Source organism: Paroedura picta, chromosome 18, assembly GCF_049243985.1.
Source record: "Paroedura picta isolate Pp20150507F chromosome 18, Ppicta_v3.0, whole genome shotgun sequence".
Taxonomy (NCBI): Eukaryota; Metazoa; Chordata; class Lepidosauria; order Squamata; family Gekkonidae; genus Paroedura; species Paroedura picta.
In genome coordinates, this window is record NC_135386.1 from 7,875,937 (window position 1) to 7,900,109 (window position 24,173).

Here is a 24,173-nt window from a genome sequence, read left to right on the forward strand (position 1 = left end):
AGTCTCAAAGAAGCTTACCTTCACCTTCCCTTTCCTCTCCCCACAACAGACACCCTGTGAGGGAGGTGAGGCTGAGAGAGCCCTGATATCACTGCCCGGTCAGAACAGCTTGATTAGTGCTGTGGCAAGCCCAAGGTCACCCAACTGGCTGCATGTGGGGGAGTGGGTAATCAAACCCGGCGCGCCAGATTAGAATTCCGCACTCCTAACCACGACACCAAACTGGCTCACCAAACATATTTTTATGACGTGGAAAATGTGTTAAAGAGCCATGATTTTAACATGAAAATGCTAAATCCCTGTCACGATCCATCCATAGTCAAAATGCAGAATCTAACCGCTTTGACCGGAAAACCTTTAAAAGCTTCCACTGCGTGGTCCAGAACATAAGGAAGAAAGACAAAGGAATGCTTAAAACACTGGGTTCCTCACTGCTATGAAAAAGGCCTCATATTTTCATTCTCTCCTCTGCTGCATGAGAACGGATGCCAACTAGAGCAGACACTTGGAACAGGGAGCCGAGAAACAGATTCCATCTCAAAAGGAACCACATGAAAAAGCATTTCCTGAGAAAAGATTACTGTCAGGTTCACAGGGCTTTTTTTTTTTGCCGCACACCCAACCCTCTGGCTGATGCCTTCAAAAGGACACAGCACTAAAAGCCGTAACAAGGAACCGCTGTGTGTTTCCAGGACAGGTAGCAAGCCAGCAGGCAGTGTGAACGCTTGCATAATATTTGCCATCTTGTGATCCGTTAAGACGGAAGCTAAAAGTATGACTTTGCTGCCAAGTTTTTTTTTAAACGACTGCAAAATCTATTAAACCGTTAATATGATGACTGATGAAAGCACGTTTAATAAGCAGCCCCTTTTACCCTCCTGGGCAGGGGCTCTCGATAATAGTAGTCCATGGATATATGGAGAGCCCGGTCATAAGAGTATTATGAGACTGGAATGGCAACTGGGTGTTTCTTTTTTGGGGGTGGGGGTGGGGAGAATAAAAGCTACCATGTCTAATAAAGGTACCATGATTTGTCATTTTTAGTACTGTGATCAATATTGTGAACGTTCTAATATCTCTCTAACCATGGCAAGGCTATGACTAGTCAAGCCCTTTACAAAAAAAAAGTCTGGCCAGGATGTGAAACCGTAGCTCAGGAACTATGCAGAAGAATTCCCTGAGAGCCAGCTTGGTGTAGTGGTTAGGAGTGCGGACTTCTAATCTGGCGAGCCGGGTTTGATTCCCCGCTTCCCCACATGCAGCCAGCTGGGTGACCTTGGGCTCAACACAGCACTGATAAAGCTGTTCTGACGAGCAGTAATATCAGGGTTCTCTTAGCCTCACCTCCCTCACAGGGTGTCTGTTGTGGGGAGAAGAAAGGGAAGGCGACTGTAAGCCGCTTTGAGCCTCCTTCAGGTAGAGAAAAGCAGCACAGAAGAACCAACTCTTCTTCTTCTTCAGTAATCTCAGGGCTCTCTCAGCCTCCCCCTCCCTCACAGGGTGTCTGTTGTGGGGAGAGGAAAGGGAAGGCGACTGTAAGCCGCTTTGAGCCTCCTTCAGGTAGAGAAAAGCAGCATCTAAGAACCAACTCTTCTTCTTCTACAATACAAAACACTTCACCAGAAATACTGCCAGCTTCTTGTCATACCACCACCACAGAAAAACACCGGCATGAAAAAAGATTCCTGTTTTCGATAGATTTCTGTTGTTCCCTTCTGAAAACCAACCCAATTTGTTTATATTCTGGCTCCATAGGAAGTTGCAGTAACAACCCTACCAGTCTTCTCTAAAAGAGAAAGGGATCAATCCAAAGTTAAGCAATTATAAATTCCACTGATTAGCAATGGACAACTCTCTGCCATGGAAGTTAATGGGACTTTGAAGGGGTTTACAGGGTGCTCACAGTATCTTCAAATCTTCATAATTACTAGTTAGAATAGGCCTACAGATACCATCCTAGACAGAACCAGAAAGAAACTGTCTCAGGGTTTTACAATGTGTGGTTCGATTTAAGTTTGTAAAGTCTTGGGAAAACAGAAGGGATTAGAATACACATAGGAAATGATATCATACATCAGACTGGGTAGGAATTTAAACCACAAACTGATTTCAATTAGGGTAAGGTAGGCCAACTATTAATTTGATTACCAAAGCATTTAAATACACTAAGATAACAAAGTTAACAGTAGCATTATTACTTTTTTTAATGTTGTGTTTTCAAGCTAGGGGATGAATATATGTCCTCTCCTTTTCTTTATACTAATTATTTAATGGTGCAAAAGAATTCCATAATTTGTTTTAATTGAAAACAAGCTTTTTGCAAAATAAGTTCTTTCCCACCCACTCTTTATTCTCTGTCCAAGGAGGAACAAACTTTGTAAGGGGGTCGTGCATATTTAAACGACTGAAATTTCCATAGCAGAAGTTCTTTTATTGTTGTTTTTGTGAAATATAACAAACATGAGGTCAATTCACAACAACTTGGCGAGGGGCCACAAAGGACACCGCAACAGATTCAGTGTTATTGCATTTTGCTCTACACACAGAAAGTCCCAAATTCACTTGCTGTTCTCTGCTGTTTAAGAAGAACAGGAAGAAAGGAAGGTTCACAATAGAATACCAACAGAAAAAAAAGAACCTATCCAAGGCAATATTCCATTTTTTTAATAAACGTAATCAACCATAAGTTTCTAGATTATTTCTATTTTCAATATCTTTTCTTCAGGGGTTGAGTCCTCCAATATAAGATCGTTGTAACAATAGTGAAAGTTAGTCAGTGTGGAAAAATCCTACAATATTTCCTTATATTAGTGTTTTAATAATATCAATAGGCCATCGGCTCAAAGGTATTGGGGAATGTATGTCCACCACTAAAGAAAAGATATTGAAAAAGGAAATTATCTAGAAACCGTTATGGTTGATTCTTTATGTATATAAAAACTGTATTAAATTTGAATATATATTGTTAGAACAAGAATTTTGCCTTGGAGAAGTTCCTTGTTTTTCTGTTGGTTTAAGGGCAGAGGAAAACCCCAACCAGAGATGCTGGTGTATCAATGTCAATTGGAGCACAGTATTGAGCTGTACAGATCGACTATCTAACTCTATATAATGGCATTTAAACATTCCACTTGCATTTCTGTGTTGAGAAAGGTACTTAAAACACAGCATCCGGTCCAACAGATGCCCGGTCACGTTCCACCCCTGTCCCCCCAAAGATTTTGAAGCCAGGGGGAAGAACTGACCAAAACATTTGCTTTCTTGTCCAACTCAACTTTACTTCACAACAATGAGAACATAAAACTCTGTCAATTGACCTCAACGTAAAATCTAAAGTATTGAGCGCACGAGTGTCATTCAGACAAAGCTGTAAATGCACTCAAATACCAGATATACACTTTCTAAATTGCTGCATCATATCCTACTTAAGCATAGAATTAGGGCTGCCAGTCATTCTTGCCCACCACCCCTTGGACTAGCAACTGGAAAGTCAGCATCTCTGCACAGCTATGTTACTCCTGGGGAAAACCCAGAAGCGTCATGGAGCAGCTCTAAGAATCGCTAAACTATCCAGTGATTCCCAGAACTTTACTATGTCACTCCTGGGGAAAACCCAGATGTAGTGGAATAGAGGATGTTGTGGCCCCTCTTTTCCCTTGCCCACATCCCTCTTGCTAGTTGCCTAAAACTCAAGATTTAGGTTATATGCCAACCCTTTTGCCCACAGGCCCACCCTACATGTCAGGACCAAAACTGTTTTAGGACCAAACAAAGAATCATGGGAATCTGGCAGAATTCAAGTTGCCTGCAACTCTGTCAAGTAGAATAGAAAGCTACCCTGTTCCTCGCTATATTTGGAGAAAGAGTACAATATATTTGCATTGCTAATGACTTCATCCCAAAAGTTTAGCAATACAAAAAAATGAATTTCACAAATTGCAGAAATCACTCTGGTTTAAACTATCAGTCCGCACGCAACATAGCTCCTAATATCTGTAATATAAAGACTGCTATGCCATTCAGAAGCTTGCACACATTGAAAAAAACCTAAAACTGGCAAACATTGTTTATGCAAACAGCAGGGTAGGATTGATGGAAATATTTCCAATGCACCCAGCAGACCACTCCCAAAAACAAAATTGTGGACATTCAGGGAATTCTTGGCAGCCAGCCAGCCAATTATTATATTCCCATGAGAACAATATGCACAGCAAGAATAAAGATATCTGCATTTTTGTGATGGTGCTTCCTTCAGAATATCTCTTGTCTGTAAACTTGTTTTAAAAAATTAAGAACAAGCAATTGAATGAGTCAACTTCACGAAGAAGGAGAAGGAGAAGGAGAAGGAGAAGGAGAAGGAGAAGGAGAAGAGTTGGTTCTTATATGCTGCTTTTCTCTATCTAAGGAAGCCTCAAAGCGGCTTACAGTCGCCTTCCCTTTCCTCTCCCCACAACAGACCCCCTGTAAGGAGGTTGAGGCTGAGAGAGCCCTGATATCACTGCTTGGTCAAACAGTTTTAAGTATGCAAATGTTCTTTGTGTTAAGCCCAAAAAGAGGGTGGATCCACTTCCATCCACAAACTCCTTGAAATATTTTATTGGCGGTGGGGGAGAACAAAGTGGACAGACAACATCTGTGAGGTCCAAGAGGATAAATGCAGAGGAGGATGTGGAATTTTGTTACGACATTCATAACTATTTTCATCAGCTTTTGTCTCAGGGCCGAAGCCCCGTCAAGGAACAGATGTAAAGAATTAAACATCCCAGGCTGCTTCTTAGTTTACAAATTTTAAAAAGTAACGTATTGGAGAACTTTATTTACCAATGAAGGGTTGGAGAGGTCAGAGACGAAATAATTAGAAGAAATGTTAAATTCTGCAGAAAATTGTATTTAAAATAATTCATTATGTATTGGAATAAAAAGGTTATAGGTAAGACTTTGGATGACTTGCTGGAAGAACCCATTTCTCCCCTCTACCCATTCTGTAATGTAATATATGCAATAATTATAATTTAAAACAAAAAAGTAAGTCTATAACTAAGATTGCCTTCAATACCTAACCCTCAAAATTCTTGCTCTGCTTTTCAGTCCCTAACAGGAATCTCAAACTGCCCTGTAAATCCATTTAAAGGAGCACACATTTCTTAAAGACAACATTGCAAAGGATTTTTATTATAATAACTGCCAAACAACTTATTGTGCAATCCTGTGCTACATCTCCTGGAGAATCACTGTCTGCTAATGAAGGCCAGCATACATTGAAGACAACCTGCCACAGGGGGCAATACACTAGCATCATCACCTCTGTATAAAGATTGCATGAATGCCATAACTGGGTGGTGCCAGGTACCTCTCGCTCTACTGTCCTTGTCTGTCTGTCTGTCTGTCTGTCTCTCTCTCTCTCTCTCTCTCTCTCCGTAGATGCAAGGATATCCCTCCCCCAGATTAACAGCAAAGATGTCTATTTTTGAATGGCAGTGAGGGCCAGAATCCCAAGAGTTCACAATCCCAATGATCACTATTGAGATAACCAGTCAAAAAGTAGTAAGTCTATGAATGGATAGCCAATCAACTAGATGATGCAAGTAGCTCTACACCATTGACAGGTCCTAACGAAGAAGCAACCAAAGCCAGTTCCTTGTTTCACAAACCCTGGCCTTGTACATCTGTGACTGCAACCCACCAGCTGCCACAGGGCCATCCACAGAGACGGCAAGGAAACATCTGTATTATTTATCGGAGCGATCTAAGACTGCTTTCTCCAGCCGCACAGAACAGAAGCATGAAGAATTTTCCAGAAAGTGAATGAAACCCAGCGAGCCAAATATGATTATGATTAGCAACACACGTATGGAAGTGGTTGTTTTCGATCTGGCCGTAAGGAACGCCGAAATAGCTGGAGCCCAAGTCACCGTCCTGCCTTAGTTGTGGCCAGTGATTAATACTGACTCAGTGTTTCGTTGTCTGGACTCCTAATTTACCAGCAAGTTAAGATGAACCGCCCTATCCGCTCAAGAGTGTAAGGAGAGAAGACTGATCTACCCTGGAAATACATACCTGATTTAGAGCCACAGGAAGGGGCAATCTGGCCATTGGGACAAGAGCACATGTTGGGTCTCGAGCAAAATCCATCTCCGCAAGAATGTCTACAAATTGCTGTTGAGGAGGGGGAAAACACAGAAGAGTTAGCTTTAAAGGGATCGGCATGCTCTCTTATGGCTAACGTCCTTTAAGCACTGGCGATATGAGTGGACATGCATACCTTCTGTGCTGCGCATATCCTGTCTGGGCTGGCTGATGTTAAAGGCACTCAGAAAGGAAGGAGGTCCACCCTGGCCACGACCATAGACTTGGCAGAAGGGTGCAATTTTACAGACCCTACAGAACTGTGATAGCTCTATTAGGGCCCTGATCTCGGAAGACAATTCATTCTACTAGGCTGGGGCCAGGGCCAAAAGGTCCCCAGTTCTGGATGAGGCCAAGTAGATACTTCCATACATTTGTGTCATGTTGGTATCAGGAATACCCTGATGCAATATCTAAGAAAAGTGGTAAATCCTGAGCACGGGAGATCCTTTCCCCTCCTTCGTCACAATGCCCTGCCCTCTCCTTACTGGAGTGGGAAATTTGATGGACTCCCTCTCAAGGATCAGCTCTGTATCTGAGGGTCAAGTAGAGACCACAGAACACATCTTGTTTGAGTGCAAGCTCCCCACCTCCTTAGGCAGCCTTACCCGGTGTGAGATCACTGCTCTATAATACTCAGTATTATCTACCCAGATATCCATGTTCTTAGGTAAAGGGTTTTTCCCCCATCAGCTACTACCTGATCATTTTAACTAGACATGGACAAGACTGAGGCTGGGGCCTCCTGTAAGCAAAGCAGATGCTCTGCCAGCTGAATCACACACTGAACAAGAGCACTTTTAAAAAAGGCATTTGAAGGCACAGCAGACCCAGTTTTCAGAAGGTACGTTGGTCACATACATTTAACCCAAGTAAATAGTAAGTTCAACTTACGGACTATGCATTGATTTCCACCAGGTAGCGTTTTCCATCCGGGACAACAATAGGCATTGTAACGTGATCCACAGACGTTGGGTCTACAAGACAGACACAAAGAGGAATTGTTTGCATAGCTTAACGTGTATTATTGCACCTTTAGGATATTTTGTAATAATGATGCATGTATGTGTAAGCCCACCTGCCTGGTTTCTCCTCTTGCTGGTCCTCTTCTGAAATATAATAGGATTGGACTAAAATGCCCTATCTCAATCAATCAATCAATCAATCAAATCAATCAAACTTTATTGCAGTCGTTCAGACCAAGTTATATGAAGTCAATACATGAAAGACCACAAGAATACAGTCATTTAATGTAATACAATTTAAAACAGATCATAAAATAGAACTTAAAATTATGCTACTTTAGAGCATCGGATTTTTATGCCCTAACTCTTTAACAGAAGCTTGGCTAAGGTGTTATTTAAGATCCCTCCTCAGGAGAGATACTGTTTACATGGATGTAGTGCCCCTGACACGTTGTACCATATACTTCTGGTATGTCCTAAGTTTGAAGTACTTCGTCGCCCGTTAGCTAATTATCTGAAGAAATTGAAATTCAGCTGTGTTCATGAGAAACACTGGATTAAAATGATACTAAATGTGAGGGGCTCAGCAACTATTATAAAAGTAGCAAAGTTTTTACTGGCAATTTTAAATGAAAATCTTTTACAATAGATTTTACTTCTGAAACTGTTTGAAATTTTCGTTTTATGCTTTGCAATTTTATGCCAATAAAGGTACTCTGAATCTGAATCTGAAGGTGTTATTGACCAGGGGATGTTTTTTATTTTTTATTTTATTTGTTATTTATCCCATTTATGTAGTCTGCCTTGCCCACAGGGGCTCAAGGCAGATTGCACAAGTGAGTCAGCACGAGGAACAAAACAGAACCACCAGAAGGAACTGAGGCAAAGCAAAATAAATAAGCATGAGACAGTAAGCAGTGCAGAAATTACATCTTAGGATCCTACTCCCAAGAAGCTAAGACACAGCAGTAGAAAACACCCCTCCTAATCCTTTATCCAAATGAGTCTGTGAATCATTTCGTACGGTGTGACAGCAACCCTATTCACCTGTGCAGAGAAGCCCTCGAATAATTCAGTTTCCTAACCTCACTGGGCAGGCGGTTCCATAAAGTGGGAATCACAATGGAAAAAGCGCATGTATACAGGCCGTTGCTGATTTTGCCCATTTGCAGGCATCTGTAGAAGCCCGTGATGGCATAAGTAAAGTGGTGGTGGCGTGGCATGGGGGAAAGCAGGGTCCACAAACAAGAGGGGCCAAGGCTCACCCATCTACAGCCCATCTCACCACGATTTGAATCAAGGTTGGCCAACGTCTGTCTTGCATGGCCCACCAATGCATCTGAAGTCTGCAAAGCGGAAAGTCATACTCAACGAGAGCAAATACATCATTGCACCATTATATTAACTGGCACATTTACTGTAGCTCTAGTTATATCCAGCCATTGAAAGTGTTGGACTCTGCGAGATCTGCTTCAAGCATAGAGCAGAAAAGACGATAATGACAGAAGCTTAAAAACAATGAAGCAGTTGAACAGAAATAAATGTTTGTTCCCTTCCAGGCATTCTGTAGTCTGAGAATCAACCAGTGACATTTGTTAACGGTAGCTTCCAGGACAGCAAAGGAAGCATTTCCTCATGCAACACATAATTAGCAAAAGGAATGTTGCGATAAACTCTAAGCTATGCTACATCTCAGAACATGCATGTCCCCCAAACCCACACGTTCTGCATTAACACAAATTCAGGGCCATTAACAAGGAAGGGGCACTTAAGGCCTCCCGCACCTACCTACTCTAACACATCCCGTCAGAGGCCAATTTACTGTTCCCTACTCCGCTCCTAGAGAAGATCAACCCGGACTGCTCCTTAGAAGGCCAGATCCTGAAGATGAAACTCAAATACTTTGGCCACCTCATGAGAAGGAAGGACTCCCTGGAGAAGAGCCTAATGCTGGGAGCGATCGAGGGCAAAAGAAGAAGGGGACGACAGAGAACGAGGCGGCTGGATGGAGTCACTGAAGCAGTCGGTGCAAACTTAAATGGACTCCGGGGAATGGTAGAGGACAGGAAGGCCTGGAGGAGCATTGTCCATTCGGTCACAATGGGTCGGACACGACTTTGCACCTAACAACAATACTCTTAGCTGAGATAATCCCTTATCTGAGAATCTAGGGAGAAAACAATTTAATATAGGCGAAAAGCAGTATTCCCAGTGGAGGAGCAGCGAATTAGCAACCACCTCCAACCCACCTGCCATTATGTCCCCCGCCTCTCAGTTTGCCTTACAGAAAGTTCTCCACAAGGCTGGGAACGACAGTTGCACCTGCTGTCACTAGCATGCGATTAAAAACAGGGTGGGCGGAGCTTAGACAAATTCCTGAAGGATGCTTTTACTGATAACCCTGAACCACAGCAAATGGAGCTTCCTTGTCTAGAAGCAGTATATCTCCTAGTTGGAAGGAGTTATCCCCATCACGCCCAGCTTGCAGCGTTCAATTTTCAGAGCCAGCGCATTTTTATTTTGAATCACAGCGCAGCATTATCCGTGCCAGGTTTGTGCGTAAAGGGCAACTGTATTTGGCACTCTAGTGGTACCAGAAGGGAGGAAATAAGGGGCATAGTCCCAAGCATAGTCCCAAGCAGCTGCAAGGTTTCCTGTTCATTTCTTCCACTGGCACAGCGAACCAAGGTACCAGCTGTAAACGGCAGATTCTATTGTGTTTCAGCCACATCCTTCTTAGCTACCCCGCCATCAATACATCTGGAGTTCCCTTCTTATCAGCACCAAACAATGTCCCAATACTTTGTGCCAATAAGGTAAGCAATTATTTCGCATCCCCGTTTTCTGCCTGGGGGGAAACGAGAGATTTAATCAGTTAAGGAAATGGCTATTTTTGTTGCTCGCGACCAGGAAAAGAATACACAAAAGGCTCCTTTTCATTTTGGGGCAAAGGATATATTTAGGAACAGCAGCTATGGTCTCAGCACTAAGGCCCCCCACCTAAAGGGAGAGAAGGCAGCAAGGAGCGTTTGTACAATAGGCAATCTAGGCAGGGGTCGTCAACCTGTGGTCCTCCAGATGTTCGTGGACTACAATTCCCATGAGCCTCTGCCAGCATTTGTTGGCAGGGGCTCATGGCGAATTGTAGTCCATGAACATCTGGAGGACCTCAGGTTGACTACCCCTGATCTAGGCCACGGAGTTGGACCACATCTCATATATCACCCACTTCTTCAGGGGTTTGTAAAATGGCCATACTGAGGAAGGATAAGAATGGAACCTTGTCATCCCACCATGCAAAGAGCTGGTACTTATTCCTGACAGGAAGGAGGAACAAATATTCTAACACCTTTCTAGTTAGTGGACCAGTGACCGGGAGTGCTTGTCCTCAACTTTGAGCAACAGCTTTTTTTCAGAACAGGTGCTAAAATCCCCAACTGTGGCCCCTGCCAACACCTTTCCTGGTGCCCACTAAGTGTTTTTAGAAAAGAGATTGAGCTGGGGACCTTTGCCCAGGAAGGCTTCTGCATGGCCACTGAAGATATTATTGGCTATGTAATTTTTTTTTAATGTTGCTTTGATACCAGCTTCTACCACTGCACAAGGTTCTTCGCTAGGTGATGGAAGGTAAGCTGTGGGAGCCATTTTACTGCTGGCTCCACTGACTGTGGCAGCTATATAGAATCACAGAGTTGGAAGGGACCTCCTGGGCCATCTAGTCCAACCCCCTGCACTATGCAGGACGCTCACAACTCTATCGCTTATCCACTGTAATCTGCCACCCCCTTGAGATTTGTCTGCCCCCCCCCCAATTCCCTTCCCATTCTTCTGTATTTGCCAGGTTGTCCTCCATATAAACCCCATTCAGAGAAAGCAGGGAGCTTCTCTAATCCACGCCACCCAGGGCACAATTGTTGCAGAATTCATAGCAGAGAGAACAATGCCTAGCTGTCAACTCAGATAAGCTTGTCCCCGAAAGCTGATGACAGGAAGGTCCTTGCTCCCAAACAAGCACAGCAGCAACTGTCAAGACACCACTGGCCCATTGTCAGGCTTCGGTGATCGCTGAAACAGGCCACGGATACGGAACCAGAGAGAAAGAGAAGGCGTGACCCATTTCGACACAACAAAGAGTCAGGGAAAGATATCAACTTCTTGCCATCCTCTGCAAACACATCTAACCAACATAGAAGAAGAAGAAGGTTGGTTCTTATATGCCGCTTTTCCCTACCCAAAGGAGGCTCAAAGGGGCTTACAGTCGCCTTCCCATTCCTCTCCCCACAACAGACACACTGTGGGGTGGGTGAGGCTGAGAGAGCCCTGATATCACTGCCCGGTCAGAACAGTTTTATCAGTGCCGTGGCGAGCCCAAGGTCACCCAGCTGGTTGCATGTGAGGGAGCGCAGAATCGAACCCGGCATGCCAGATTAGAAGTCCGCACTCCTAACCACTACACCAAACTGGCTCTCCTAACCACTACCCCAAACTGGCAATCTTCAAACTTTCTGTTTCACATTGACCTGACCATCAAGGACCCCATGGCTCAGGAAACCCCTGTGCAGAACTGCAGAGGATTCTGGGACATGCTCTAAGATGCCCATAAGGATAGGGCGACTGCTTAAGTTAACAGACCTCCGCAAAGCTATTCTGCTGCATTGTGGCTTGAAACAGACAAACCAAAGGGACATGCAGTTTCTTAGGGGGCATCCCTAATAACTTGGCCATCACCGATGAGACTCAACCATTGAGGCTCATGATAGGGTTCGGATGCAATGCATAGGAATGAGCACAGAAATGATAAAGCAGACTTTCTCAACTTTTGAGAAACTCCTGACACATTCCTCAGGCTTCAAGAAACCCTAGAAGTGATCATGCAGAATATGGCTGGGAAGCAGAGCTATGTACATGTCCACCTGGGGACCTCCCTTTCCCATCCCCTCTAGGCCCATCAGTGGCCCTTTTGGCAGCGGGAGGCAGGGTGGCATGACCATATCACCTATATCACCAGATATTTTTTTAAAAACTTCATTTACTCCCACCCATTCAAGAAACCCATTCAGAAAACCCTTCCAGGGCCGTCAAGAAACCCCAGGGTTTCCGAAACCCTGCTTGAGAGAGCCTGTGCTGAAGTAACAACCGTTACTCAGTTTCTAATTTGTTTCGGGAAATCCATTTGCCTCAGGGTGGCCATCACCAATCAGACACAGCCTTTGGGCAGGGCTGGCCCTGCTCCCAAGCAGCAAGGAATAAAAGATCACGTGTGAGGGTAGCCATGACGAATGATACCCTCAGTCAGCCTTGTAATGCAAGAACTCCAGCGCACACTTTTGACTCTGCAACTAGAAGGAGGCTGTTCCCGTTGGCTGCAGAGGAGAGGACACGCAGTAATGGGTTTAAACTACAAGTACAATGATATAGGCTAGAGATCAGGGAAAAGATTTTCACAGTCAGAGTAGTTCAGCAGTGGAATAGGCTGCCTAAGGAGGTGGTGAGCTCCCCCTCCCTGGCAGTCTTCAAGCAAAGGTTGGATACACACTTTTCTTGGGTGCTTTAGGATGCTTAGGGCTGATCCTGCGCTGAGCAGGGGGTTGGACTAGATGGCCTCTATGGCCCCTTTCAACTCTATGATTCTATGACTAGATGGCCTGTATGGCCCCTTCCAACTCTATGATTCTATGATTCTATGATTCTAGGATACACAGTCGGTTCACATTGGACACAGGATGTGCATTCTGGGCTTCACCTGTATTGACTGTCCACGGCATTATGTACCCAACACTGCCATCCAGGTGCCTACAGGAGGGAGAACTAGCGTCACTGCAACTGACTTTCTCACTGTGGACCTTTTGAGCAACTTCCAGGGAAACCCACACAGTTCCCTGGAACACAGCTAGAAAACGGCAGCTTTCGAAGCAGAATCCATAAAGATGCCCACAGAGGTCAGCACGGGCCATCGGAACTTCCCAAATGCCCCGTAAGGGGCACAGACGCCCCTCCGGAAATGCTGAATCAGACTGTCCCAAATCTGCCCCTGCTCTGACCCCTCCAAAGAAGCAGGAGCCAATTCCGGGCCGAAGACTCTGCCCATCTGTCAGCTCCCACAGGCACAGCTCTAAGCTGGCACAGCTGCAAGCTCCGCCTGAGGGAAAGCATTCCACTAGAAAACCTGGCACCCGCTGGCTAGAGGCTGGCGAAAGTGTGGGAGTTGAATAAATTAAGGCTGGGAAGCTAGACAGAGTGGGAAGAGTGAATCTCTGGGAAAGCAGGGCAGGCGGCTGAGCCCACAGCAGAGGTCTGAGCAAAGGCAATTCTTGAGAGAAAGACAAGGTGGCGGCAACGGTCACATTTTTTTAAAGCCTTTTTACATTTCTGCAGACATGCATTTGGAAAATTTCAGAGGAAGCTGGCATGGCTGCTGACTGGGGGCCCAAAGATGACAAAATTACATTCTTTCCAGCAACCTCTAGCTGGACTCTACCTCTCCGAGCCCAGAATTCTGCAGCTCTCCAACGTAGCAGTGGTTGTTAACTGCAGACACACTTTTTGAAACAAACAAGCCCTGTTTCGCTGGGGAAAGACTCTGCACATGCCTCAGAGACTCTGATCCTTTGACAAGTTCCGTGGCTGAACCCTGGCACGGAAAAACGGTTTCCGGGATTAGCCCCCAAAGGCACCTGGCTCAAATTAAGCCCGGAAAGAATGCTCAGTCCAGTTCAAACTTTATTACAGAACTTTATTCCTGCTCCGTTCGGGAAGTGGACAAACAACGGAGCACTGCATTCCGAATCTCACGAAAAGTAGGAAGGAGCTGCGAGATTCAGAAATGGTGTGACCACCAGCCCTGGACCATGATGGATGCAAAAGAGAACATTAGTTTTTCCAACAAGCAATGAGGGTTTCCTGTTCATTAGGCCAGTCTTAGGGCAAAGTAACGTGATGCAGTTGCTTCAGACAGCAGACCTGTACTTCTAGTCTCCAGAACCTCTGGGCCATTTTAAAATGTGCAAGGCTCACTCATTCACTCATGCCATGGCTTAGGAGCTATACGTGGCTCTCATGCGCGTCATTATTAAATGTGGCTCAGTTTCCCAGCAAGGTGGTCGAGGCCATTGCTGAGTGGGGCTTGGGGGGTCAGGTGGCTCTTTCCCCTCCTTGGACCATTTTTTTTTCTGCACTAAAAATCCACAAAGCTTTTCACTTTTCCTCATGGGAAAGATGCTCCAATCCCTTGGTCATTTCCGTTCCCTTCTTGCATGTTTTCCCTGGCTCTGCTGTATTGTTTTCTCATTGTGGTAACCGAGAAAGCCTTTACAATATTAGATGTTTTATTTTAAGTCCCGTCCCCCCCTTTTAATCTGCAGCATGGCATTTACCCTTTTCACCACTAAAGGTAAAGGTAAAAGGTCTCCTTTGTGCAAGCACTGGGTCAGGTCTGACCCTTGGGGTGACGCTCTCTAGCGTTTTCACGGCAGACTCAATACGGGGTGGTTTGCCAGTGCCTTCCCCAGTCATTACCGTTTACCCCCCAGCAAACAAGCTGGGTACTCATTTTACCGACCTCGGAAAGATGGAAGGCTGAATTTAGATATGTTGGGGGGGGGGGGAGATTGGAGAATTGAATAATACCGCCATGTTTTTGTTGTATTTTTGGGTTTATTGTATAACTTTTCATATCACTGTGCGGTTTTAATGGGGTTTTAATGGGGATAAGTTGTAACCCGCCACGAGCTGTTCTTGGGAGTGACAGGAAATAAACTGAAATAATAAATATAATAATAAATATAATAAATATAATAATAATGATGATATGCATACAGACTACCCATGTGAACAAGCATCTCCAGTTCGAGCAGCCTTTATCAACCTTTTGACCATGAAGGAGACCCTGAAATGATTCTTTTTGGTTTCAAGGAGCCCTGGATGTGATGCCAGCGGGCCATGCCTCCCTGCCACACCCATGGAAGTGACATGTCACCAGAAGTGATATCACCACCCACGTTAGCAGGCAGGCTTGAGGAGGACTGAGGGGTGAAGAGACAGGGGACTGTGTAAGCCGGGGGGAGGCGTACAGGCTCCGCCCCCTCTCAGGTGCAGAAACCAGGAGAGAACTCACTCACATTTCGGCAAGCCGAAGGTGGACCAATGAAAGCTTCCAGTTCTTTAGCTTGTGGCCAGAAAGGCCATGGACCCCCTTCCAAAGGTCCCGTGGACCCCTGGTTGGGAATTCCTGAGTGAGAGGGCCTAAGAAAGGCATTGTTATGGAAAACCTTTCTCTGCTGGAGACGCTGAAGAATTCCCGTCAATTAAATGTGAATACTGAACCAGATGATACAAGGCAGCTTCTTATGCCTCTGGGCCAAGATGGCCAAGATGGCGCGGTTCAGTCATGAACTCTTTTCTGCTGACATCTGGGAAAACAGCAAACCAAAACAATGTGCCTCCCTGTAAGTTTGTTTCCCCACATTCTACCAACAGTAAAACCAGTTGTTGTTGTAATTATGATAATTGCCCTCTGATTCTGAGATGAAATCTGGCTTTCACATGACCATGGGCTTTAAAAATGACATCCCCAAGGGCATGAGAACCACTTAATATGAACAGCATTAGACAGGAAAAGACACCAACGTATACACGAGGCGGCATTCGAGTCTCAGTACAAGCGAACCAGACCGCAGTGCCCACCCACAGTTAAGCAAATGTTTATCCTATAAAGGAGGTGGTGATTGCATCGATGTCTCCTAAATCTTGGACGGCTTTTAAACACAAAGTGTATGTTTGCCATGTGAAATGTACCTCCTATGATTCATCACTCCCCCTAGGGACAAAGCCTGTTGCATTCAGGAATACAACGGGCCCTAGATTGGGGGGTGGGAGGCGGGTGGAAGAACTCTGTGATGGACTCTCCTTCCCCGCAGGACCTGGAAAGGCTGCAGGCTGGAGGCCACCAGGAAGGGAACTCACCAGCAGGGGCAGCAGGGATCTGCAGCCTCTGAGCCTCGGAGGGAAGTAGAAGGAGGAGGAGGAGGGGGTGGTCAGGGGTGGGGGACGGAAGGCAATTGGCTGGCTGCTGGGCAGACAGGAAAATGGAGGAGGAGTCACGTAGGGGCGGGACAGCTGCACTGAGTGGGTGTTAAGCGCTGAGTGGCACTTAAGCCATGAGACCAACCCCTTACCAGAAATATATAGTGGTACAGATAAAACATGTTTAATATACTGGCCTTGTGTTAAACATGAGATTAAACATGGTTAGCACAAACCTTAGTATGTTATTTAAACTCTGGTTAAGAACTTGAATTAGAGGTTACTTAGGAAAGAGGCACTGGCAAACCACCCCGCATTGAGTCTGCCAAGAAAACGCTAGAGGGCGTCACCCCAAGGGTCAGACATGACCCGGTGCTTGCACAGGGGATACCTTTACCTTTACCTAGGAAAGAGGGGGAACTCAGCTCAGGAAGGTCATACCTTCTAATCTTCAAGGGGCAAGGCCCACTCTTTTGGGGGCTGCTGTGTATATTGTCTTCCCCTAGCAGATGACAACCAAAGGGTTCAAAGCCATTTCAACCATCTTTGGTTGGTTTGGTATACAAGGAATTTCTAGTAGGTGATGGAAAATACTAATATTGTTCCACAAAGCATTGGTTAGGGCAGGCTGTCTCAACCAGGGTTTCTTGAAACCCTGGGGTTTCTTGATGGCCCTGGGGTTTCTTGATGGCCCTGGGGTCTCTTGATGGCCCGTGGAAGGGTTTCCTGAATTGGTGGGAGTTAATTTTGAATGTTTTTATAATCTGTTAAATGTTTATCAGATGATATAATCATATATAGTCATGTCAACCTCCCCCCCCCCCCATGGCCCTGGACGGAGTGGGAAGGGGAGAGGCCCCAGGTGAGCATGTACACAGCTGTGCCTCCCAACCATATACTTCACGATTGCACCACTTCTGAGGTTTCTCAAACCTTGAAGAATATTTCAGGGGTTTCTCAAGGGTAAAAAAGTCGAGAAAGGATGATCTAGGGATTATCTCCCACGTTTGCAGAGATGTACAACCAATTTTCAGGAATGCTCAAGCTTTGGGTTTCTGGTACCGAGCAGGGGGTTGAACTAACGGAGCTACACGATCCCTCCAACTCTAGGACTGTATGAAAGCAAGCCTAAGCAGGTCTACATCTATTCAATGGGGCTTACTCCCAGGAAAGCATTCTTGGGACGATCACTGTATGGCTGCAATCCTAAACACACCCACTGGGGAAGAAAGCCCCACAGAGTTCAGTGGGGCTTTCTTCTGAGTAAACATGTTGAAGATGGCCGGTGCCCGACAGGGGGTTCGGGAAGCCCGTGAGAAAGATGAAAGATATGGTGTGCAATCTATTAAGAAGATCTCGAGCATCTATCCCTACTGAAACAAAGAGAGGTTCCCACCAGAGGTTTAGCTTTCCACAGGCCCTATTCATCTGAGCAGGGCTCATGTCGGAGAGCACAGATTGCTTCTGCTAGTTGTGTTGATTCAGCTTTCTCCACTTACAGAGTGCAAGAGCAGTGGACCTGTGCCAAGAATATAATTGTACTCCTTACTCTTTTGACAGTCGGGAGTAAAACGGTCATTTTCTAAGCCACGGCTGCCCTCCCTCCTTCCTTTCCCATCCACCATCTGCCTTCTTGCCTCTTCTGCTCCCTCAACGGGGGCCCAGAAGGCAACACGTAAAGTCCCCAGTGATGCAGGGCTCTTCCGACATCCTGCCTCAGTTCAGCAAGAATAAGGAAGGCAGAGATGACTGGGAATTCTGCAGCTGTGAGGCCTGGATGGAAGTCAGGAATTCAAGATGACATGAAGCAACAACAAATGTTTCACTGACCTTAGTTTCTATCAGGCTGGGAATGGCCAAATACGGTAACTGATATTACTCAACGCCAAAGAGACCTCTGCGGAATGTTACGGGAGCTTCTCGGGAATGGCAAAATCTTAAATCGTCTGGCGGTGGGGTGCCATTCTCACTTTCGGACAAGGGCACAGAACAATTCTGAGGAGCATGTTCTTCTGTTCTGTCATGCCAACGTAAAGGCGGTTCTGTCCTTGACACGTTATCTGTAAGCATGAACTCCCTCCCTTGTGAAATTTAGGAGGATGCACGCACACATCCTAAATTTACAATTCCAGTGCTTCCTCAACCTGTTCCAACAATTCCGATGGCTTTCGAGGAATCTGAGTACAAGTCATACACAGATGAGTCAGAATTGCAACTGCTGCATTCAGACATCACAACACACTTCTTCTGGTACACGGGGGGGGGGGGGGAAGCATAAAATTGGCCTGCTGCCATGGTCATGCCCTTTCCCCTCCCTCCTCTACGCAGTCACACACAATTCAATTAAAATTGTAGTTGTGAATTCCCAGCATTCTGCAGGGGGGTTGGGCTAGATGACCCTGGAGATCCCGTCCAACTCTACGATTCTAACCTCAAATCAGAATTCCACCTCGTCACGGCGTCCAACCGCTAACACTTTGCCAAAGTGGAGCTTGTGCCTTCTCCGCAAATCAGCAGTTCAGAATCCCAGCTTGTGGAGACTAAGAAAGCTCCCGTTTGATTTACAGCTTCCAGAACCAGGAAAGTTTTGACTCCACTCCATGTGTGAAAAGAAGAGGGAGTCAATTTCACAGACCCAACAGAGCTTTATCATGTCTGCCTGCAGCCTGTATACAGGCGATTTCAACTTTTCAGAGCTAATTGCCTCTCCGTTCTCATGTTATTTTAACCTTCTTGTGACAAACCATGATGTTCCCTTTCATGCCAAACTGTACTAATTCTTTCAAGCAGAACACATGCATACGAGAGCTATATCAATTCCTCCCCTCATATTATTCTAACCTTTTCACACTAAACTGTCTTCATTCTTGTGATTCTGTTTCACAGGAGGAGGAATGCTTATGCTGGGTTGGAACTACAAAGCTCATGATGCAGTTCAGCTGCCAGGTTTGTTTATTTATTTACCTATGTATTATTACAGTTATATACTGCCCTCCCCTAAGGCTCATGGCAGTTCACATGAAGCATAGAGCAGGGGTAGTCAAAGTGCGGCCCTCCAGATGTCCATGGACTACAATTCCCAGGAGCCCCTGCCAGCGAATGCTGGCAGGGGCTCCTGGGAATTGTAGTCCATGGACATCTGGAGGGCCACAGTTTGACTACCCCTGGCATAGAGGAACAGGAACAGTACAGAGAAATCTGTAACCATAAATAACAGTAAAATAACAATAGAACAATAATACACAGTGAGAGCAGTGAATTCATAACAGATTATGACAGATGCACCAAAACACCCTGAGCTTTCCATTAAAATGAGGAGTTTGGTAGTGAAACAGCTGGATACTCTTACCTATTTGTTGTGAACCTTTCCATTCTGTTTACTTTCTTTGCTAGTTTTCTCATTTTGTTAAATCTAAGATCTGCAATGTAATATTTATTACACAGAAATGGGCATTAATTTTCGTGGATAATATTAAGGTCACATAGTTTGTCAAGAAAAAAAAATCATTACCATGATTTTGCCCTGTGCACTAAGAAACAAACTTTTTGATCAAACCAGAGTTGACACAAAATTCTGTGCTTATCCTAATGTGGGGACGCCAGCTCCAGAAGAGGAAATTCTGGAGATTTGGGGGATGAAGCCTTGGGAGGGTGTAGTCTGGCGAGGGGAGGGGACTTAGCAGTATATACTTATTTTATTTATTATATTTGTATACCACCTTCCCCTGAGGCTCACAGCTCTCTCTACCATAGAATACACTTTCCAAAACAGTGATTATCTCCAGGGGAATTCACTACTGTAAGCCTAATCAGTTATAGTTCCAGGAAGCCTCCAGCCACCACCTGGAGGCTGGCAACCCTATCCAACTGCTAAAATCCCTCATAAGGGATGGTCACAACCCCTAACACTAATGCACGAAGGCACTGCCAGGACGAGGCAGTGAAAAGCAAGACGGAGAAAGATTAAAAAGCGGGTGACCTTCCACATCAAAATTTTTCTTTAGTCCTCGAAATCCTGTCAGCCTCAAAAACAGAAACAGGCTGCTTGCGAGGGCAACGGACGCAACATTACGAAAACACCATTAGCATTTAAACGGGCTGCATAAGTCGCTTACGTGGAAGCGGCTACATAAAAGCAGCTGGTGCCCCTCGTGTCACCAAAATTGCTGGCCCACCCATGTGTTCAGACGAGGCACTTACATCATGAGACCGGCTTATCTGAATAAAAACCCAACAAAACATCCCAAACATCCGTGTAATCAGCCGTTTGGATAAACAGGAGCGTAACCGGCCCAGCTACGGTCACATAATGTCAGCTGCTTATCCGCTGTCTGGCCAGGGTGCCGGGCTGGATGTGGGCGAGCCAGGCCACGGATAATGGCTGTTGGCAGCCATTGTAACTGAGGCAAGAAGGGAATGAGGGAACCATAATCATGGGTAATGTTCCACCGACCTCGAGGTGCGGTGACATCACATTTTGTGTGCTATACTTCAGGGGTAGTCAACCTGTGGTCCTCCAGATGTCCATGGACTACAATCCCCATGAGCCCCTGCCAGCAAACGCTGGCAGGGGCTCATGGGAATTGTGGTCCATGAACATCTGGAGGACCACAGGTTGACTACCCCTGCTATACTTGACCACATGAGGGAAGAGTACGGCTTTCCGTTGGCACAAGCCAAAAAAGGCTGAGGGAACTTTAAATGACAGACTTTTTCTCCCCTTCTGCTCTTTGTATACAGCTCCTTTCCGCTTTCCTCAGGCACTGCTCTGTTGACCTGAAGGGAACGTCCTGTCATGAAAGAGAAGGGGGCCTTCTTAGCCTCGTACAAGTTACAGTTGCACACAGTAATAAAAAATAAACCCCTTTTAAGTGCAAACTGTAAGGGGACAGTCTTATGTTCAGGGGTTATTTTCCTTTTGGGTAGAGAGAGTCATTTCCTTAACGGTCGGAGCAAGGTTCCGTCGGTTGGGAAAGATTCGCTCCTGAGGAGAAAATTACCTCAGTGCCGTTTTGCCTGTTTGCATTTATTTGCATTTATTTATTTCAGTCGCAGGCATATCCATCCTGCATTTTGACAGGGGGAAGGCGGGGCGGTTTTCCAAGCAAAGAATGCAAAAAAGAAACCAAAACGTTTAAAAAAAAATATTTTCCAAATCTCCTCAGCACATATCCTACATCATATAAGCCACCCTGAGCTTGATGGGCAGTATGGAAATTAGAATCCTAGAACCATAGAGTTGGAAGGGGCCACACAGGCCATCTAGTCCAACCCCCTGCTCATAAAATCATAGAGTTGGAAGGGGCCACACAGGCCATCTAGTCCAACCCCCTGCTCAATGTTCATAGAATCATAGTATCATAGAATCATAGAGTTGGAAGGGGCCACACAGGCTATCTAGCCCAACCCCCTGCTCAATGTTCATAGAATCATAGTATCATAGAATCATAGAGTTGGAAGGGGCCACACAGGCTATCTAGCCCAACCCCCTGCTCAATGTTCATAGAATCATAGTATCATAGAATCATAGAGTTGGAAGGGGCCACACAGGCCATCTAGTCCAACCCCCTGCTCAATGTTCATAGAATCATAGAATCACAGAATCATAGAGTTGGAAGGGGCCATAGAGGCCATCTAGTCCAACCCCTTGCTCAACGCAGGATCAGCCCAAAGCATCCTAAAAGCATCCAAGAAAAGTGTGTATCCAACCTTTGCTTGAAGACGGCCAGTGAGGGGGAGCTCACCACCTCCTTAGGCAGCCTATTTCACTGCTGAACTACTCTGACTGTGAAGATTTTTTCCCTGATATCTAGCCTATATCATTGTACTTGTAGTTTAAACCCATTACTGCGTGTCCTCTCCTCTGCAGCCAACGGGAACAGCCTCCTCCTAGTTGCAGAGTCAAAAGTCTGCAGTTTGACTACCCCTGCTCTTGAGGGAGAAGTAAGCAATGCAAAACAAGGAATAAGTCATGTACGATGGTGAAAATACCTCGCTGAAGGGGCCTACTGCCAAGGCAGGAAAACAATAACAAAATCCTGATTAATGTACAGGATTTAAATCAATGAGCCATTGTAGATTAGGCAGACAAAAAAAAAAGGCACTTTGCCAAGGAAAAATCTGCTAAGGATTGTGCAAGACCTCTAGAGTTGCAGGACCCATTTACAAAGGCCAGGTCTACCCTGCTAAGTTCCTTGACCTTGTAAGGTCAGTTTATGAGGCATGTTTACTGGTGCTGTGGGCAAAGCACGTGTTCTCATCCTTATTCCTTATCCTCTCCAACCATAGGGGCTCCAGTCCACTGTCTGTCTGCTATCTATACAAGCTGAAATGACGCTCACTTCCAGGAAATCCTTCTCCCCACGGGGAGAAGTCATCACTGAAGGAGATTTTCTGCACTAGTCCCCACCAGCCTTGAAAACATTGAGGGGTTCCTGGGCTCTAGACCAGGGGTAGTCAACCTGTGGTCCTCCAGATGTTCATGGACTACAGTTCCCATGAGCCCCCTGCCAGCATTTACTGGCAGGGGGCTCATGGGAACTGTAGTCCACGAACATCTGGAGGACCACAGGTTGACTACCCCTGGTCTAGACCATATACAGGCAGCAGAGATAATTCATTACATTAATCATATATGCTAGAAGCGTCAAACTAATTTGTTACCACTGTCAGATATAAATGTTATTTCATCAGGCTTGGCCATGTGTGTCATAGGATCTAAGGCCAGGTACAAGAATCTAAGCTTTACAAACAAGACAGGCAAACAAGACAGGCAAGTAATCATTTATTTTTCACTCAAAATACAAACCAAAGCAACTGATTCCCATGAATGGAAGCAACTGATTTACTGGAACGCCCACAAACACCCCAATAAATGTATTTAATCATATGCAAGATCTAATTCCTCCACCCCCCTCCACCATAAAGGGGGGGGGGCATTCTACACTTCCATACAACTATACATCTGACTGAGAGGCTGATTCTGTGAAGGTTCAAGGGGGCGGCAGGTTACAGTGGATGATCAATAGGGTTGTGAGTGTCCTGCATAGTGCAGGGGCTAGATGACCCAGGAGGTCCCTTCCCTGAAGAATATTTCATGGTCAGAGAACAGGAGTGGGGGAGAATGGAAGTTGCCACCCCCTACTCTTCTCAACACTCACTCTGGTTCAGATATGTGGTGGCAACAGTAGCCCCCCCTTCACTCCCTTCTGAAGCTGGGGCACCCTTCAGACCAGCATGCATAAGCCTAGTTGCCCCCCGATCCATGCGCCAGCCCTCCTCCTCTCTCCCCTGCCTGCCCTATCCCTTTGTTGGCAAACGGCTGCTCCACTTCCCAGCTCCTGCCAATCCTCCTCATAGTTACAGCAGCGTTGGCCACCCAGCTCCGCTCTTCCATGTAGTAGCCTCACCCAGCCTAACTGAGCTGCAGTTTGACGGGGCCTACCTGCTTCATCTAGAACCAAGGGGTCTCTGCCCGCAGGCAAGCAACAAAAGCAATTCTGCTCAGGCATGTGAGAAAATAAAACACACGGCACCTTTCTGTGGCCCTGCTGACCTTGGGGCCAATATTCTGTGCATATTCTGTGCACAGAATATATTCTGCGTCCACAAGTGCTCCTTAGGCTCATTTCTACCCCAGAAAACATTTGATCGGGCCTCAATAAACATACAGCTTAGAACACGGAAGCGGTTTTATGTACATGGAAGAAAGCGAGACAAGATACTTCTTTATTTTGCCGGACTGTTCTCCCTTTAGCTGCTGGCGATACCCGGCATGAACTCAGCAGTGCTACTTCCTTGATAAACAGCTGCCGAGCAAGAGAGAGATGAACATTCCCTGGCACTTTTCTGCCTTGACACATCGCTCCCCGCTCAAAGGACCTTGTCATCCCGTCCCGCTCCGGCGCATGGCAAGGCGTGCGATGCAGTGGAAGCAGGGAGCCAGGTGTGCCAGCCAGAAGAAGCAAGAAAGAGGGCTTGAGGTTTTTCAGCCTAAACCAATATTTACCAGTATGGTAAGTCTGATTTGCTTCAGTGGGCTTTTAGTGGTAAGTACTGGTT

At 45.8% G+C, this 24,173-nt stretch overlaps 1 protein-coding gene across 1 annotated transcript in view; it reads right to left on the reverse strand.

Annotated features, from left to right (window-relative positions):
• Positions 1–24,173, reverse strand: part of FBN1 (fibrillin 1) — a 172,795-nt gene that overhangs the window by 140,627 nt on the left and 7,995 nt on the right. Inside the window, exons 3-4 of the mRNA XM_077317419.1 lie at positions 7,021–7,103; positions 6,058–6,156 (exon numbers count right to left, since the gene is read on the reverse strand). Coding sequence (XP_077173534.1) covers positions 6,058–6,156; positions 7,021–7,103 — 182 coding nt within the window. The remainder of the gene's footprint in view (positions 1–6,057; positions 6,157–7,020; positions 7,104–24,173) is intronic.